This window comes from Molothrus ater, chromosome 2, assembly GCF_012460135.2.
Source record: "Molothrus ater isolate BHLD 08-10-18 breed brown headed cowbird chromosome 2, BPBGC_Mater_1.1, whole genome shotgun sequence".
NCBI lineage: Eukaryota > Metazoa > Chordata > Aves > Passeriformes > Icteridae > Molothrus > Molothrus ater.
The window spans coordinates 115,849,197-115,867,404 of record NC_050479.2 but is presented as its reverse complement, the minus strand read 5'-3'; the positions used below and the strand labels follow the sequence as shown (position 1 = coordinate 115,867,404).

The following is an 18,208-nucleotide window of genomic DNA, read 5'->3' as shown; positions in this document are numbered from 1 at the left end:
GTTAAGAAAGCTGCCAGCTTTACAAGAACTTGTGCCTGAGGAAAGGGAAACACCAGGAAGATGTGGCCAAAGTTATTCTGTGGTTCTCCCAGATAAAGTCCCAGCTGTGCCCCATCCCTACCTTGTCCCCAGCCCAGAGCACTGAGTGCCACATCCAGGAATTCCTTGGACACCTCCAGGGATGGCCGCTCCAAACCTCCCTGGGCCCTTCACTGGAATTTTTCCGCGAAACAATTCTTCCTCAAAATTGTTCAAATTGAAATGATTCCAGCAGATGACTCCATTGCTTTGCTCAGACGGCACCTCCAAGGGACCCTCCCTCCCCACCTCCCCAGGGAGCGGCAGAGGAGCCCCAGGAGCAGCCAAGATCCCTGCAGGATCCAGGCTACCTGAGGGCACGCAGTTCCTCTCTTCCGAATGCGAGCAGCTCTGCAAACCCAGCAGGTGAGCGGGCTGCCTCTCCTCTAGCGTTCAGCACACCCAGAAGGAGCAGCAGAAGCATTCTGGCGCCACAGGATGACTTTTCCCGCCCCTGCTGCGTCCCCCCTGGCGTCGGCTTGGAGGGAAGGGCCCTGTTTGCTGCATGTCTGAGAAGAAGCTGCATCCCTTCAGAAAAAGGCACTGTCTGCATCCACAAGGCAACAAGGAAAACAAAATAAACACAGGAAAGACCAAACAACTATTTTTGCCTGAGCACCACATTTGCTTAGAAATATCTGGACCGGAACCAACGTACAAAATGCAATTTGGAGCAATTTTTCAGTGTTCAAGCTATTAAGTGAAATCCATACTTACAACAAAAACCTCTTCTGAGAATTGGCTTTTATTTGCCACTTAAATAACTCTCAGCCTGGACAGGTACTGCTGGCACTGTTCATATTTCTTAGGGGAGCAGCAGAAAAAATCACAACAATTCCACACGGACAACCTGCAGTAACCAGTTTTCCACCCGGGCTGCACACCATTGATCTTGATAAATGAGTCCTGTCAAAATGGCTTCTTTTTTCCCCCCACAAACTTCCTCTGTGGTCAGTTTGTCTCCTGAGGCTGATCCAGCCTCTGGGAAACGCCTCATCGGATCAAAGCTGTCCCCATCAGATCAAACTGCAATTTATCCCTCCATTTTCTTTGACCAGGGAATCAGAAAATAGGAGGCATTGAGTGAAATGGAAAACAAGCCATCAAATTCATGATTTATTCACACATGAATCAAACACAACCTCTGCTTTTAGCAGAGGGGCACCCCCACAGCAGACAACACTTATTTATAAACAAGGAAATGTTTCAATATGAGGACAGCAGACTTATGTTCATCTCTAAGCACACACACAAGAAGGAATAACCCAGGAGGGAGAACTGTGACCACACTGAGGCTGGAGGCAGCTGGGAGAACCCCAGGTTATTGATGGATATTGAGGGGTGCCATTTTTCAGCAAATGCACTGTGTTCTCATAATCCTGGCACAAATCTGTGGCTGCTGAAGGGACTTTTGTCAAAAACAGAGAGCTGAAAGTGGGACATGGGCAGAGTCTGGGGTGGGATTCCCTCCCTCCTCACTCCAGTCCCATGGGCAGGGACTGTCCCCAGGTGACCTGCCACACTCTGCTCTCTGCCCCGCTGTCATTTATTTTGGAAAAAGCTATTAAAGTTTAAATTTAAAAAGTGACATTTCAGCGCTTACAACTGCATCAGGCCAGGCAGTGCTGAGCCACCTAGCCCAGGGTTCAGGAGAAGGATGGATATTCTCTAGAGGCTCACTAAGTATTTCATTTGCCTGTTTGGGTTTTTGTTAGTTTATTTAGCCATTATTTTTTTCCTCTCTATGTAGACAGGCTTGGGGGGGGGGGATAATGTGTTTGGGCACTGCAAAAGCACTCGTGGTGAGCTTCTGTCTGAAGCTTCTCATCTCAGAATTTCCCCACGACGCTCTCCTTTGTACAACAAACAGCTCCAGCACATTTCCCAAACCTGAGTGACTGACACCTCAAAAGAACCCACAAAACAGAGTAAAAACAAAGCTCAGGGAGAAAAAAAATAATAAAAAAAATAAAAGAAGCCAAAAAGAGCTTTACAACTCATAGGATTGAGATATATAAATAGGGGTTTAATCTTCAAGGCATGAGTAAAACTTCCATTTCTTCAGCTTCTGTGTGGCTGAAGCCCAGGGAGCAGCAAACAGCTTCCCAGGACAGCTTCCTAGGGAAAAACCACCCCAGCATTCACACTGCCCTGGATTTTCCACAGGGGAACGTTCTCAGATCCTTTCTGAGCTTATTTTAGGAAATATATCAAGCAAAGGAGAACAAAGAGTCCAAACCAGCATCTTGCCTTGTGACAAGGGAAAAAATAAAAGGGCAAAGGAGGATTTTTTTAGAATGCCCTGAACCTGAACAGTTCTGGAAAGCCCCGAGGGCCAGGGGCATGAACGAAGGCAAACAGCCTGGTCTGTGCTCTCCTTTCTCCAAGTGCTCCCTGCAGGAACAGCCTGCAGGAGAAATTGTTGGGAAGCTCAAAAATCCACCCTGCTGCCCCCCCTGACGTGGGGCTAACCCCAAACAGGGCACCAGAAAACTCCTACATTTACCTTAAAACAGGAAAGCTGGACTGGGTGTGGAACCTGCTCCCTGGCTCACTGCTCCTTTCAGCTGAGGCAGGGAGTGGAAAATGAAAATACACAGCGTGTCTCCTGCCTCTTTGAGCCCTCATGTACCTCCTGAGAGGGACAGAGACGTCTCAGGAATCAGAGTGAACTGTTGGGCAAATGATCTGGTGGGCCTGGGCAGTGAAAGGGCTATTTCTGTGCCCAGTAAAGGGCTATTGCTATTTCCATTAAAGGTTATTTCTGTGCCCAGTAAAGGGCTATTGCTATTTCCATTAAAGGTTATTTCTGTGCCCAGTGAAAGGTTATTTCTGTGCCCAGAACAGGTTTATTTCTGTGCCCAGTAAAGGGTAATTTCTGTTTCCAGTACAGGGTAATTTCTGTGCCCAGTAAGTAGAAATGAAACAACTCCTCTGTATTTCCTCTGTACCCACCCTGTGCTGGCATGGGTCAAGGCCCCCCAAGCATCTCCAATTCTGTTGATTTGCAATCTTTACACCATTAGGAGATAGGAACTCGAAGCTGTTGGATTTCACTGCAGTTTGGAACTGCATTTCCCATTTGCTCCTGTGAGGAGTGTGTGCCTGGCCAGCACCTTGCTCAGCAGACATCCTGTTAGGGCTTGTCTACACAGATATGAAGCATCTTTATCAGCATCCCAGGAGGGGGAATGACGGCAGGGGCTGGACAGGAGCCAGGGCAGAGCTCCCTTTGCACAACTCGGCAGCCTGGGCTGCTCTGCAGTGATTTACTGACACCTCCTCTGGGCTCAGCTCCGTGTGCTCATCCAAGCAAGTGCAGCCTCACAGCCCTCTGGGGACTGGCACAGGGAAATCTGCAATATTTCCTACTTCTCAGAGGGCAGAAAAGCCAGGTTTCTCGGGGAAGTGAAAGGCAAGGGAAGTAAAGGTGATTTTAGCACTCATGGTTTAGTGGCAGGCTGGGCAGTGCTGGGTTAGGGGCCGAACCTGACTCTTTCAGAGGCCTTTTCCAAACTGAATGATTCTGTGGTTCCTTGGCACACAGCAGTGAGTGTGTATCCCCATGTTTGTGTATTCCTCAGGGAATTTGCTCCTTGCTATGCAATCCCCCCACCCTGGGGAAAAAGGAACCCTGCTTCACCATTCCAGTTCTCTTGTCGGGAAAGACAGGAGCACTCTGCCCTCCCCGGGGCTGTAAAATGCAGTTTTAAATACCTAATCCTTTGGGAACGGGTACATAATCAACTGTCATGATCTCAGGAATCCTTCCATGTAAATTCCTCCTGCTGTTATCCTTCTTCCCCATAAAATCCCACAATCCAAGAATCGCTTCCTGGTGTGGCTTTCAGGATTTAAAGAACTGCTCTTCTTTCTATGTAAAAAATGCTCTGCAGTTGCCAGAATTCCTGCATGGGAATTAAAAGCAATGGGATTGGTAAATATTAATATAGCTGGACAGGACTGGACAACCACAAAGCCCCTGTGTCTTTTTTATGTAGGTGCATAAATATCTACTACAGCATTATCTGAGGACAAACACAGAGAGCCGGAGTCCAACTTTTCTGTCTCATAAAGTGACCAGACCCCTTCAGAACAGTAAAATGGAGAGAAAGCAGAGTGCTGAATGAAAGGCAGGGGGCTGTTTTCGAGGGAAACCTTGCCTGCCAGGTGGGACAGCCCACCTGGGGAAGAGGGAACTCTGAGCGGGTTGCAAAGCGTGGTGTAGTCCCTGATGTCCTGGTTTACACATGGAAAATGAGCACTTTCTTTATCTTGGTGGGTGACCTTGAAGTGCTGTGTCCAAAAATCTACAAAGCCAAGAGAGACTTCACCTCAGCAGGGCACTCAGGAAAAGGGGATTTTTTGGGAGATCAGGAGATGCTGCTCCTCTCAGGGCATCCTTTTCTGGCAAAGGGAGGAGAGAGAGCACAACCAACAGCACAGATGCACACCCCAAGCTGTGAAATTCCTGCTGCTCTTGTTTAACCTTGGAATCTTCCTTCAGGACCAAAAAAATTCCCATTAGGATGACTCCAGAAGGAAAAGCAACCTCCCTCTGTTCTCTTAGCTGGTTCTTTCCTTCTCTCTCAGCAGAGAAGGATCTTTTCAAACCAGAGCTAAAATTGGGGTCCGAGTTAATACTGAGGGCAATGGAGGCTCCCAGCCTTTGGGGATGGAGCAGCCAGCAGATGGAACAGAGCAAAGAAAATGGGATGCAGCTAGAGAAAATAGCAAGAGGGATACAGGCAGAAGATTATCCTCTCCAGTTGATCCTTTTCATTTGTGTGGATACAGGCAGATGCTCGGAGAAATGGGAACGCACTGCATTTGAGAGGGATAAAAGGAAATGCAGTTTGATACAAGGGATAATTAACTCAGGGAATGTGTGGCTGCAAGGTGATCCTGAGAGCTCGGGGTTCGGGGGATTCAGCAAAAGAGGAGGAGAATGGGAGGGTGAGAACAGCTCGATTACATCAGATAAGATTAAATGCAGAATTCATGCTCGCTGGTAATGGGCGAAACACCAGAGGGTGAGGAGCTGGGAATGAGCTTTCTTGAGGGATATCTTTCCATAATACTCCATTACAGGGCTTCTAATTTCATCCTTTCAAACCTCCACCACTGAACACTGTTTGACATTGAAAACTGAAATGAAAAAGCTCCAGAGGATGCTCATATTGTAATTCCTCTGATTTATGTAACCATTTCTGGGAAGTGCCTATTCTCTGAAAACAAACTGCCTGAGCGTGGAGGTAAAACTGCATTTCAGTATTTACCTGGGTGAAATCACCCTTCTGTTTCTGAGCCAACAGTGAATGTGACCCGTGCCCTGGGGCCCACCTGCAGCCCCTTGGCCAGGGTGTGTGACCTCAGTCTGCCCCAGAGGCCTCCCAAGAGAGGAGCCCTCCTTGCATGAACCCGTGCTCATTCACCCTGGCCCACTGCAAACCCCCTCTGGCTCCCAGGCAGGCGGGACACCTCTCAATTACTGCCCAGACCTCCTTTGATTGAGCATCTGTGTCTGCAGTGCCATCCTGCTCCCAGCTTTGCGCCCAGAGGGCAGGAGTTTCTGGCTGGGCTGTGCCTGGCACCGGCACCATGTGCTGGAGAAACATTTGTGGCTGGGCAGAAATAACCCAGCAGATTCCAGCTCGGAGGGGAAGCCCATTTGCTGTGATTTATCCACTTGCTGCAGAGGATAAACACTGATGCCATCATGATTGCCCCTTGTAAAGATGCTGTCATCTGCAGCAACCTGTCTGTCCAACTGCTCTGGCTGCTGCTGCACAGCAGGGAAGCCCTGCAAGGTGACTGCAAGTGACAGGCTGGCAGCAGCACTCAGAGCTGCCTGGGCACTGCCACTCAGCTCAGGCTGAGCACTTCCAGGGACAGGAAACTCCCTGTCCTCCTCACAGTTTGGCCAGAGCTTTTTCTCACCCTGGGCAAGAAGCACTGAATGTCTCTGAGTCTTAATTCAAAGGTATCCCCGAAAGCAAGATCAGAAACCTTTTATTCCTGTTAGCTGCAAATCCATTCTGGCACTGCCTTGGAGGTTTTCTGAGCACATCCCCATGAGTTGCTGGATGCCTGAGTTCCCACTGCAGTGTTCTCTCAAGTTGGGGGCACAGCACAATGTGCCAGGATGAGAGAAGAGTGTTTGAGAATTTCCAGACAGTTCTGGCACTAAATCCCACACCCTGTAATCCCTTGAGCATGTGGCATGCTGGAAAGCACTGGAGTTCCACTAAAAACCAGGCATGAACACAGCTCCCATGTACTTAAGATTACCATCAACCTGCCAATTCCCTCTTATCTGAGACTCTTCCATTCTGTTTCCTTCTCTTTATCCCCTCTGCGTATCGAGCTGGTGCTTGAGCCCAGGATGACAGGAGATCCTGAGCCTGCAGTCCAGAGCTACTGCGGGGCTCCAACCCTGAATCCCAGAAAAACAGCACCTCCAGAAGGCCCGGGGGAAATTCTGCCTCTGATTTTCTGCTCATCATCCCCGAGGGGCGATGCAGGCTGAGCTGTGGGGAGGATGCAGATCCCCGCCAGGGCACTGCTGAGCTCCCCTGCTCCCGCATTCCCTGCACAGGTTTGCCTCTGCTGAACGGAGAGCTGAGCTCCTGAGGGCCCAGGAGCTGCTGCCGAGCCCTTCCCCTTGCTGGGTGCCCACAGCAGGCAAGGAAGGGGGTGCTGCTGAGTTTCTGATGGCTTGGATGGGAGCAGCAGGAACCAGGATCCCCCCGGTCTCACCTTCAGCAAAAGCACAAAGTTCATGTGCAACTTTGGTTCTGAGGGCACATCTTCAGCACGGGCAAACCTGCATTTTGGCTATTCTAGGTATAAGCTAATTCATAGGCAAGGTTAATCCAAACACTTTAGGTCCTTTTTCAGTCAGGTTTTCTAGGGAAAAGTATCTGTGTGCATTTAGAGATTGATTCTGGAGGGAAATTATTAGTTTGTTGTTTTTTTTTTTTTAATATTCACTAGGCATGAATACAAAGGGGATTTTCTACTTTGTAGCACACCACTCTGGGCCTTTTAAATTTCTCTTTGGCCCTCTCAAGCGGGAATGTGCCAGGCTGGCTGCAGTTCTTCAGCTGAGTCCAGGCTTTGGGAATGGTGGGAGCTGCCCCCTTTCCTCCCCTGCTGCTGCCCTGATGGATCCTCCAGCTCCAAGGCTTCCCCAGCCTGGGTTCCTCCCCTGCCACTCTCACCTCCCTGAGCAGTTGTGCCAGATGATGTTTAAATATGACCCTTTTAATCAGGTTACTCAGTGTAACACAGGCAAAATGGTGATGAGATGGATGCTGGTACTGCATTCCCTATTTTTACCTCCATTGATTCTCCCGTGTCTCTCATGAATCACCCTCCTGAAGAAGTGACAGCTTTATGTCAGCCACAACAGGGCTGTAACAATATTAGCTCCAGCACCAATTCAGCATGACACCAGAATTGTGTCATGCTTGACCCTATTTGATAGATCCGTGCACAGAATCTGTGCTGAGCTGCACGGAGCAGGGCCAGACTCTTTCCCAATAACACATTTCCCCATCTAAAGGCAGCTTTGTGCTTTTACTGCTCCAGCCATGGGATTGCACGTAAATAGTGGTGTTATTTCTAGAGACTGTGGCTCAAAGACACCCCAGCCCTTCAATTCCAGCCTCTTCACTCCATCCCAGCTGGAATAACTCACTGCTCTCTGCTTCCTACTGCAAACTGGGGAGTTTGGGCCTCCTTGCCCTGGGCTCTGCAGGGCAGAGAAGGAAACCTTTGCAGAAGCGGGAAACCTTGGCAAAATCAGCGGCTGGGGATAAAAGAGAAAGAGGAGGAGGCCTTTTCCTGCTGATTTCCTCGAGCTGAGGGAATACAGAACCTTCATTTGCAGTTTGGATGAGCTGCAGTAAATTGCCCAACTGTTCTCCTCTGCCAGAATAATGCACTTGCCAGAACCTCATCACTGTAAACTGCTGCAGCTCCATTGACTCCGGCACAGGCAGAGCTGAAGGAGTCTTTGGGTCATTTGTTCTTTTTTTTTCCCTGAGAAAAAGTGTTCTGCCACTTAAAGGGCAGGCAGCCAGAAGAGATGAATTTGTACCAAATTTTCTCACAGATTTTCTGCAAGAGCTCACAGAGAAGAGCAAGGGCTTGGATTTGAAAGAAGTTTTGCAGTTAAATTTACTGAATTTAAAGCTCCTGTCACTGAAATCTCCTGGAGAAGCTGGATGTGAATTCGCTGGGCTCTACCTGTGGCCAAGGAGGTTTCTAACAAGGTGACTCCCATGGGACAAGGACCAAGTTTTGACTCTTTGAAAGCCTGTGCCCCCTTTCTTCAGCCCTGCCAACAATAGAAAATGATTTTAAATGTGAGGCATGAGCTTGTCAGCACCACTTTGCTTAGCAGGAATCGAGGCTCATTCTAAGAAATGCCATAAGAGACAACCTTGGTGTGGGAAACAGATGAGTGCAGACATAAAAGTCTGGATTTTTAGCATTAATTAAAGCTCCCCAGCAAAGTTTGCTCTGCATCTCCTAAGCTACCTTATTTAAATTCCTTAAACCCCCCCTAGTTCTCACTGTGCAGATGCTCTGGTACCACAGAGCGACTCAGCCCCCAGCTAAACTCTTCTTATGGATGCTAAAAGTCATCAATTCCAATAAACATGCCAGGGAAATAACAGTTCCCAGCTTTTCCTGACTGGGCAGGGGTGCTGGCCTCCCAAGAGCTCTCACTGCCTCTCCTCACCAGGACACAGGGACAAACCTGGATGGGAAAGCTGGCTCAGGGTTAGGCAGGGACATGGTTCAGCAGCTGCCGCCACGGGCACGGGAAAGTCACGCTGAGGTCATCCCAAAGCCTCGTGCCCCGGTGAGCAGGCCCAGAGCTCATCCTGCTGCCTCCTACAGGCTCACCCAGAGCTCCAGGTCCTGCCTGAGCTGTGCCAGGGCCAGGGGGGGTGGCACAAGTGGCGTGGGGAGCCCTTCCCATCCTGTCCCCCAGCCTGAGAGCTGGCGCCCACCTCAGGACCGTGCTGCCTTTTCCAGCCAGCAGCCCTTGGGGTGCTGTGCTCTCTGGCCCTTGTGTGCACCCGTGGGAGACCATTCCTAGGAGGAAATCTGCCAAACTGAGCTCCAAAAGGGGCAACAAAGCTGTTTTTCACGCTGGAGCCCGTGGGTGCTGTGTATTTTTAAAGGAGGCCCCCACTCAGCTCTCTCCCAGGACAAGCAAAGGCAGGCAGGGACCTCCCCACCACGGAGAGCCAGAGGAGAGGGCTGCAGGCAGGAGTGCAGTGTTTCAGGGAGTGTTTTACCTGTCTGGGTTATTGTTTAAACCCCCTGCATCCCAGCACAGGGGCTGGCTGGAGGGGAAGGGCTGCACACAGCACGGGACGCGTTTCCCCAGCCCCTCTTCCTCCCAGCAGCTGGCGTGCCTGCATGACAGCAGCAGGGTGGCAGCTCCCCAGGGCTCCTGCAGGTCGGCGCACAGCCACCCTCACCCCCTCTGCAGATGCCTTCAGTGGCAGGACAGGGCTCAGCCCCGGGCTGTGTCCCCAGGGAGCAGTGGGACAGGAAAGGCTTGGGCAGCCATGCTGGGGCTCTTCATTGCACAGAGGAAAACCTCCATTCTTCACAAAACACTGCTCAGAAATTGAATCTTCGTGCAGCTCAATGGAGCAGCCTCATCATTTACAGCAGCAGATAAAGCTGGGAGATGTAATGTGAAATCTCTGAAGCAGCTCTCCCCCTGATTTAAAATGCACCTTGGGCAGCAGAGCCTGAACTCCCCTCGGCGTGTGTTTCTGGCAGATAAGTAAACAATTTGGGACTTCCTGAGATAGTCACAGCCAGGGAAGCAGGAGCTCACATCAGGCTGCAGCTGCAGAGCCCCACTGATAAGGTTTTGGGGCGGTTGGGCACAGCTGAAAGGAAGCGGCGCCGGAGGAACAAAAAGCTCTTTGTGTACAAGTTGTTGGAGCAGAGATAGCAAGGAGAAAGACATCATTTGTACAGGAGAGCTCCCAGAGTGGCCTCGGTGAGGCTCAGGCACAGAGCTCATGACGGGGGACAGGGGGACACAGGGGGACAGGCTGGGAAGCTCAGAGGACATTTCTGGCTGTGTTTCACACAGGGACAGAGAGCTGGACTCAAGCCTTTCCTATAAACACGTGAGGTTTAAAAGGGAAGGCCCAGAGGATGGGAAACACCACGCTAACGTTGACTGAGCAACTCCAAAGCTGCACTTTTGTTACCCAGCCGCACACCAGCTCCACAGGATTCCTGCCTCCTCTACTGCAGCCTTTCCCTGTGGCATTTTGCATTTAGTATTTGCAAGTACAGGCGAATGAATTGGGGCTTCAGGGCGTTTTGCTGGGAACCACAGCACATGCTGAGCTGGAAGGGCTCCATGGGGATGACCCAGTCCAGCTCTGCCCCTGCACTGACAGCCCAGAGCCCCACCCTGCCCTGGCTGTCCAAGCCCTCCTTGCACTCAGACAGGCTTGGGGTGTTTGCCACCAGCCCAGTTTATCACACACACAAAATGCGTCTGAACAATTCTGGGCGAAAACAGCCCAGCAGTGACTCCATGTCCTTCCTGTGCCCTGCACCAGGTATTTACTCATTCCTCTCCCATCCCCACAGGCTATCAAGGATCATCTCTTTGATCTTTTTAAGTCTTTTCCTGTGCACCTTTTGGATTCTGAGATGAATGAAAATAAGCAAAGGCAATCCAAAGGTTTTGGGGTTTCAATCTGAAATTTGCTCTGCATCTCCGAAATTGCAATTTCGTCTCCAAACTGCGGGCGGGAATTCCTTTAACAGTTCTCGGTGGTTCATTGCTCCCTTATTTTCTGTGGCCAGCTCAGCTGTGATCCCTGTGGGACTGCTGAAGTTACTCGGGGTGCATTTCAAGCGCCCAGCCCGATGATCGTGTCAGTGACTGCCAGCCCCTGGAGAAGTGCAGCGCAGCTCCAAACCTGACCTAACTCTCAAGCAGCCTCCCGAGCGACAGTGGCACGATCAGAGGGAGTTTTACACGTGTCAGCCTGTTGCTGCAGCAACCCGGCTGCTCTGGCTGCTGATAGGCACGGCTCTGCCTGAGCCCGGCTCGGATGGCTCCGATTAATCCCCTGCGATTGTGCCAGGAAATCGGGACTCGTTTGCAGCTCCTCCCGGGAAACCACTCCCGAAATTCCTCCCTCGCCCCGAGCCTGCGTGGGAATGGCTGGGCTGGCACAGGGCCCCAGGGTGGCCAGGAGGAACCTCTTTGTGCCACAGCAAGGAGCTCCAGCGCGGATTTGGCTTTTATTGGACTCTCTCCCGAGCGTGAGCACAGGAAAGGTTATTTTGGGGCAAGCAGGAGCTGTGTGTTTGGGGGTTGCTTTCCCTCTGGGGGTTTGCATGTCAGTGCGTCCAATCTCCAGCTCTCCGGATCTTTGTAGGGAGGCAATGAAAGCCAAGGAGTGTGAGCAGTGAGCTGAGCCTTTCCCAAAGCCAGGGTTCAGCCCAGCCAGCATCAGGGCGGCTCTGATCAGCATCTGGACACCTCAGCATCTGCAGGCACATCCCACATCCTGTGGATGCTCCAAAAGCCCCTGCTGGCACAGACAGGCTGTCAGAGAACAAATCAGGGCAATTCTGTGTTTGCCACTGAGCAACAGGCCAGGAAAACCTTTCATGACCTTCCCAAAGTGCACAGTACCCTTCTGCAAAGGCCTTAAAACCCAAAATGCTGCTGCTGCTGTGTCCAAAATCTCTGTAATTACAGGGGACCTGCATGCCACAGTGGAGAAGTCTGTGGGAGTGCCAAAATGGGGGGGAAATTTGCATCATAAGACCCCAAGAGTACCAATTTCCATGAATTTGCCTTCTAATTATACCATCCCAGAGTTGAAGGTGTAGAAATTTCTCTTCTCAGTACTGGCTTGCTGAATCACACCAAACCTGGCTTTTCTAATCCAGAACACCCTGGCAGGAATCTGCTCTTTCCCTCTCCCCATGGGAGGAGGACAATTATGTTGACATGGTTCTCCTTTGCTGACAGCTGCCCGATGCTGTCCCTGTAAAGCAGAATTTCCCCCTCTAGGCTCCAGCTGGGACACAGCGGGACATCCCCTGCCCCGTGCGGGCAGTGCTGCCCCGTGCTCACCCAAATTCTGCCTTTCAGGAGGTGCCTCTGTGCTCTGGCTGTCACTTCCACCCAGCAGGGTGGGAGGGGGCTGCTCCCCCTGTTTGCAGTGTGCTGCAGACAGAATTTGCCTTGAAATAGGCCAAGCTTGGGTGTGCAGGGCGTGGGAACAACCTCAGGGCTAAAAGAATTTATAACTCTCCTCTTTTAAACTTGTGCAGTCTGAAAGCTCAAAGGAAAAGCAACAACCAACCGCAGCCCAGCGAGAAGGTGTGATTGCAAAAAGCCTGATGGACCAAGAAAAGAAGCTCAAAACTGAGCCTTTGACACCAGTTCTGCCTCTTTGGCCACAGAACCCGTTCCCATTTCCCGCTGTTTGTGCCACCTTGATTTAGTGAAGATCTAAGAGTATGTAAGGAACTTTCTGCACTGTCAGAGGAATTCAAAAACAAAGAAAGAAAAGAAGAAGTTACTTTAACAGCCCTATCAGAGGAATTTAAAAAGAAAGATAAGAAAAAGTTACTTTAACAGCCCTATCAGATACTGGCTCCTGTAGCTCAAGTGAAAACAATGCCAGTGTGGAATAATGAAGCTGTTTTGATTTGGAATTTTGATTTTGCCCTCAGAAAGCAAATTCATCGTTTGAGAGCTCGCAATTTCCTGGAAAATACCCTCTAACCTTCAGCAGGGAGAGAGAGGGAAGGGTAATAACCTCCCACTGCAAAGCTTGCCCAAGATCATAAACTCATTACTGCAAACTGAAATCTAAAGTCAACCCAAACTAGGACAGAGTGGGCTTGCTGGTCACAGCCCCAAAGCTGTGCAGTAAAACTAATCAGTTCTGGGATGGGATTTGTTTCCTTTGCTGCAGTACAATCTATAGTTTAGTTGGTCAAATCAAGCCTTTCTGAGAAAAGAAGATTAGAGGCAGTTGTTTAAAGTATTGAGGGGAGAGCAGGATTTAGGCTTTATTACTGACCAGGACATACAAAACAGACTGTAATGAAAAAACAGTATTGGGATTGTACTTCCAGCCCAAATGGAAATGTTGAGAGAGGACAGGGCCATATGGAGGAGCTTAGAGCTCAGGCAAGAGGAAATGCCCTGGAAATCTGAAATGGGGTGTTGTGGGGAAGCCAGGGGACTTAAAACAACAATTAGCACACCTGAACGCCACAAACAGGCTGCTGGGCAAGAGATGAACCCTGGGAAATGGCTTTTGATCCTGTTTGCAGGGGAGGCTCCTCCTGCCCCAAGCACCTGACGGCAAACTCTGCTCCCGGGTGGAATGTGGGCAGTTCCAGCACTGCCAGGACCCTGTCCCGTGTTTGAGCTGCTCCTGGGGTTACAGAAGGGAGGCTGCAGGGTGCCCCATCTCCCAGCCCCGTGTCAGTGAGGGCAATAGTGAATTAATTATCCTGTCCCACAGCCCAGTGGCTGCTCACCCGGACAGCGAGGGGAGCTCTCCACGGAGCTCCTGGGAAACGCAGCACTGCCACTATATCTATATTTGACTTCATTACGTGTTTCTCAGGTTTCTCAGTCCCTCAGCCGCGCCCAAACCACCCCGGCTCTGGTCCAAACCCAACCTGCCTCCCTCAGTTTGCACCGTCTGGCTCGGGACCTTTCCTTGGCTCTTCCCCACCAGCCTTTGGGGACAGGTGGTGCAGGACAGAAGCCGCTCACACCTCAGGTTCTGTTAACACAGCCCTGCTGCAAATCCCTCTGCATTATGGAGTATTTGAGGACCACCCTGCACCTCTCCAGCTCATCTCTTCCCTGCCCAAGGAGGGATGGGGAATGCCCATTTAGGATGCTCTGGCAATGGAGGCCCAAGCTGGTGATTTTCTGGGACAGTTTCCCTGTCCCCAGCAGTCACCAGGTCCAGGCACAGCCACTCACCAAGGCAGCAGGAGCTCCCTTGCTGAGGGGCTGCAAAGCATTTTTCAGCAGCGTTTTTAGGGATTTTTAACTCAATTGCCCATTTGAACTCAGCCAAACATTGCCCTGCCTCCCACTTACAGTACAGTGCTGTCACATCCAGTGAGGAGGGAGAGGTGTGAAAATCAGATTTTGGATGCTTTGGTGACAATCCTTTAGAAATATTTGCAGCAAAACAGTTTTCCCTAAGTGTAGAATAAGGAAACGTAGGTAAAGTGTATCACAAAGAATTGATAAACCACTGAGCACTCAGAGTCCAGTGAACAAAATGTATTTAATGTCTCATCATCTGATGAGAAAAATGCAGCTGCACTTCCTATCATATAATATCATATCATAAAATAGAATAACTTGTAGAGATACCTGGTAACAAATACCGTAAATGAACATTTTTCATGATGTTCAAATATGATAAGAGACTTTCCAAGAAGGGGTTTTGCCATTTCACGTTGATGAAGCACAGATGTGTGTTTGTACCATTCCCTTCACAAACAAAATCTCAAAAAGAGTTGGTGCAAAGTAGCAGATTTGCAGAGAAATTAATGAGGTTTCTGCCTTTATCATTCTCATGAGGGGAAAATGGCAATTTCACACAGGAAAAGAACTCACAGCTTTAGCCCCGCTGGGGGAAATCCAACAGAGATTCTGAAATCTATATTGAAAATTCCAGCTTGTTAGAAATTGGTATTTTGTGCGTTAGGTTGAGTTGCATGTGTTTGGTTTAAATCTGATATTTCTCACTTGGAGAGAAATGTTATGGGGCTAGTCCTCTATTGTGGGAAATTCACTAAAATTGGGAATTTTGCTTGAGTAAGGAGTAAATCAGTGCAAAGGATGAACCCTTATGTAAATATTCCATTTACAGAAACACACAAATTACCGAAAATCCTTCTGGTTTCTGTCTCCTCACCCCGAGCAACTCCTGAAAACCTGCCCATTTGTTCATTTCCACGAGCTGGTAATTTCAGAGATAATTCAAGACTCATCCATTATTTCTTTAATAACTCCAGTGCTTTGTTAAGAACTTGCTGTTGGTCAGTTCTAACCAAGAATGGAGCTCAGATGACGACCATCTGTAAATTTTCACATAATATCGCTGTATTTTACCCTTTTAACCTATTCAGAATCTGTAATATGTCCAGGAATGAGAGCTCTGCATCCAGCACCAACAAATGGATTATTCTGTGGCTGCTGAGATGTCTTTGGAAGCTGTTTCTGCACCTGAGCATCTGCTCCAGTTAATTACCATTCTTTCTTGGAGATCATTTATTTCATACAAGTGGTGCAAGTAGCAGAGATAGGAAGGACTTGGTGTAAAAACTGAAAATTCCTTGGAATTCAGTAAGAAATATTGGGGTCATGAACTTCAAACACACTTTTATGTAATACAGTCTGGTGGGAAATGTGCAGATAAAGATGGTATTTCCTTGGACAGCTCCATTAGCTCTTGTGTCAAGGGAAAAGCTTTTGAGCAGGAGCGGGGAAGAAATACCCAGCAAGACAGCAGCATTTTATTTTATTTTATTTTATTACTGAAACTTCAAGCTCCATCTTATCTCAAAATCCATTACTTTTATCCTAATGAGTCAGTTTTACTTGGTCACATTGCCATCCCTCATCTTTTGTTTAGAGAGCTGGAAAAGGAGTCGTTAGTCAGTGCTGAGGAATAACTAGAATTCATATCGCTCACACGTCCTCTCTCAACTAATTAAGCACCACCAAGACAATCCATTCATCCCTGTTACAAGCCAGGAAAAAAAATTAATAAAAAACAAATCTGAAAGCTCCCTGACAGCGGAAAATGCAATTAAACTCTGAGCGTATGAATCCGGGCACAAACTGCTGCACTTTCTTCCCTTAATTAACTAAAACACGGGGAAAACAATCTGATGGCTTAATGGCATTTCCTTCGCTGTCAGAAATGCTTGGGGATGGTTTTATGATGTTATCACGGAGAGATTCGGAGGAGTTGCTGCCATTACTCCTCCCTGCCACCTCCGAGAGCGGCGGATTCCACGGAGGAACTTCGCAGCCCCTAACGGACGTGGAGGATTCATATTTTATAACATCATTACTCCGCAGGCAGCAGAGCCACGGCAGGAAGGATACACTCAATATTTCATGCATTCCCAGCCCCCTAGCACACTGACTGCCCTGCACGTCCCTCTGCACGGGTACGACTGGAAGCCGAGCACTTTGTCGGCTTTGTGCCTCGCCCTGTCCTGCTGGCAGCGCTGGGGTCCCAGCCCCGGGAGGGCAAATCTGACCCAGAGATTCACCGGCCCGCACCCCCCTTCGCAGGGCAATTTCGGGGAAGGAACGCTGGGAGCAGCACAGAACTTCTGCAGGGCAAAGGGGGCACCCCGAAGCCCTGCCCGGCTCCCTGCGAGCCTGGAGGCAGTGCAGAGCCGAGCTTTCGTCCTGCACACGGGCATTTAGGCTCGGCTCAAGCCCTTTAAACACTGGCACGCTGCTCCTTCCTTCAGAGCTGCTCCCACCAAACCTGAGTAAGTTACGGCAGCATTCTGTGCGTTGCCAGAGCGTCCCGCTGGTGCCTGCGGCTCAGGGATTCCAACGGGATTTTCCTCCCCAGGTTTCACTGGGGGGAACGTCCCTGAATCCCCGCTGTGGTTGTGGGATCGCCCGGCTTTGCGTGGCGCGTGTTGCAGGAAAGGAATGAGCGGGGAACAGCGAGCTCGCCCCGAAGCCCCGGGGAAAGGGGAGCGCCCCCCGAGCGGGCACAGCCGGGAGCGGGGCAACATCCGAGGCTGCGGGGGCGGCGTGCCCGGCTCTGCCCCCGCAAGCCGCCGCCCAGCACTCGGAAGGGCTGCACCTTCCCTCATTTCAGTGCTGCTCCTCCGCTCTGCGGGCACAAGGAGCCTTCCCCCGGGCTTCAGGGCTCCGATCTTCAGCTCCGCACGGCAGCGCGCCCTTGGGAATTGCGGGATGCTCTCCCCGGCGCCGCAAACAGCTTCTTTGCCTTTTTTCAAAAAAAAAATTTTTTTCCTCTTGTTTGTTTCCTTTTTCCCCCGCCTCATGTTCAGTGTTTGCCAAGCGAAAGAGGGATAAACAGAAACAGCGGCGTGCCAGATTCTGCCTACATCTTTCCCACAGTCTCTCCTAACCCCGAACTCTTCCGACACTTTGTATGCACCGTCTCACTTGACTGACACAAGAAACCCACTGTAGGAAGAGAGGCTTCCTGTGAGCCGAGCCCCGTTTCCATGGTGCGGAGTTTTCCACTCAGAAATAAATTCCCGTTCCGCGGAGTTTTCCGCGCAGCCCCGCGGAGCTGCCCCTGCCCGGGTGTAGCGGCAAACGCGTCCCGCATCCCCCCGGTCCCGCTCCGGAGCCGCAGCCGCCCGCCCTGCGCTCCGAGCCGGGGCTCTCCGCACCCCTCGGCACCGATTTCAGGGTCACCGAACCCTTCCCGCGCCTTTGGGGGCCCCTCGCAGCGCGCCCCGCGGAGCGCCCGGAGCCGACACCCCGCGGGATCCCCGCGCCCAACTTCCCCGGCACCGCTCACCGGGGCCAACTTCGGGCAGCCGAGCGTCCCCGAGCATCCCTGAACATCCCCGAGCATCCCCGAGCATCCCCGAGCATCCCCGAGCATCCCTGAGCATCCCCGAGCATCCCGAGCATCCCCGGCTCCGGAGGCGCGCGGGTCCCGCCGCCGCCCGGGCGAGCTCCCCGCGGCCCGGGAGGTGCCCGTAGCCCCCGGCCGGCCCCGCGGCGCCCCGGCGGCACTCACCGATCCGCAGCACCTGCTGTGCGCTCCGGGGCAGCCCGGCCGCGGCGCAGAGCAGCAGCAGCAGGAGCCCCCCGCCGCCGCCCGTGGCCGCTCGGCGGGGCCAGCGCGGGCCGAGGCCGCTCGCCATGCTCAGTTCATGCCGGCTACCCCCGGGCGGGCCGGCTCCGAGCCGCTCCGCGCCGCCCGCCCATGGCGCGGGGGCTCCGCGCTGCCGCCGCCCCGCGCCCCAGGGACGGAGGGAGGGATGGAGCGGGAGGGATGGAGCGGGAGGGATGGAGCGGGAGGATCCTCCCGCGGGGCGGCCC

At 51.3% G+C, this 18,208-nt stretch overlaps 1 protein-coding gene across 4 annotated transcripts in view; it reads right to left on the bottom strand.

Annotated features, from left to right (window-relative positions):
* The window catches only part of LOC118699944 (glutamate receptor ionotropic, kainate 1), a 103,990-nt gene extending 85,841 nt beyond the window's left edge, over nt 1–18,149 (bottom strand). The window contains exon 1 of one of the 4 annotated variants that reach the window (XM_036404211.2): nt 17,904–18,149. In XM_036404211.2, the coding sequence (XP_036260104.1) occupies nt 17,904–18,030 (127 nt within the window). In that variant the 5' untranslated portion in view covers nt 18,031–18,149. The remainder of the gene's footprint in view (nt 1–17,903) is intronic. The other 3 variants (XM_054518525.1, XM_036404210.2, XM_036404212.2) reach the window with 3 other exon arrangements.
* Nucleotides 18,150–18,208: the final 59 nt, after the last annotated feature.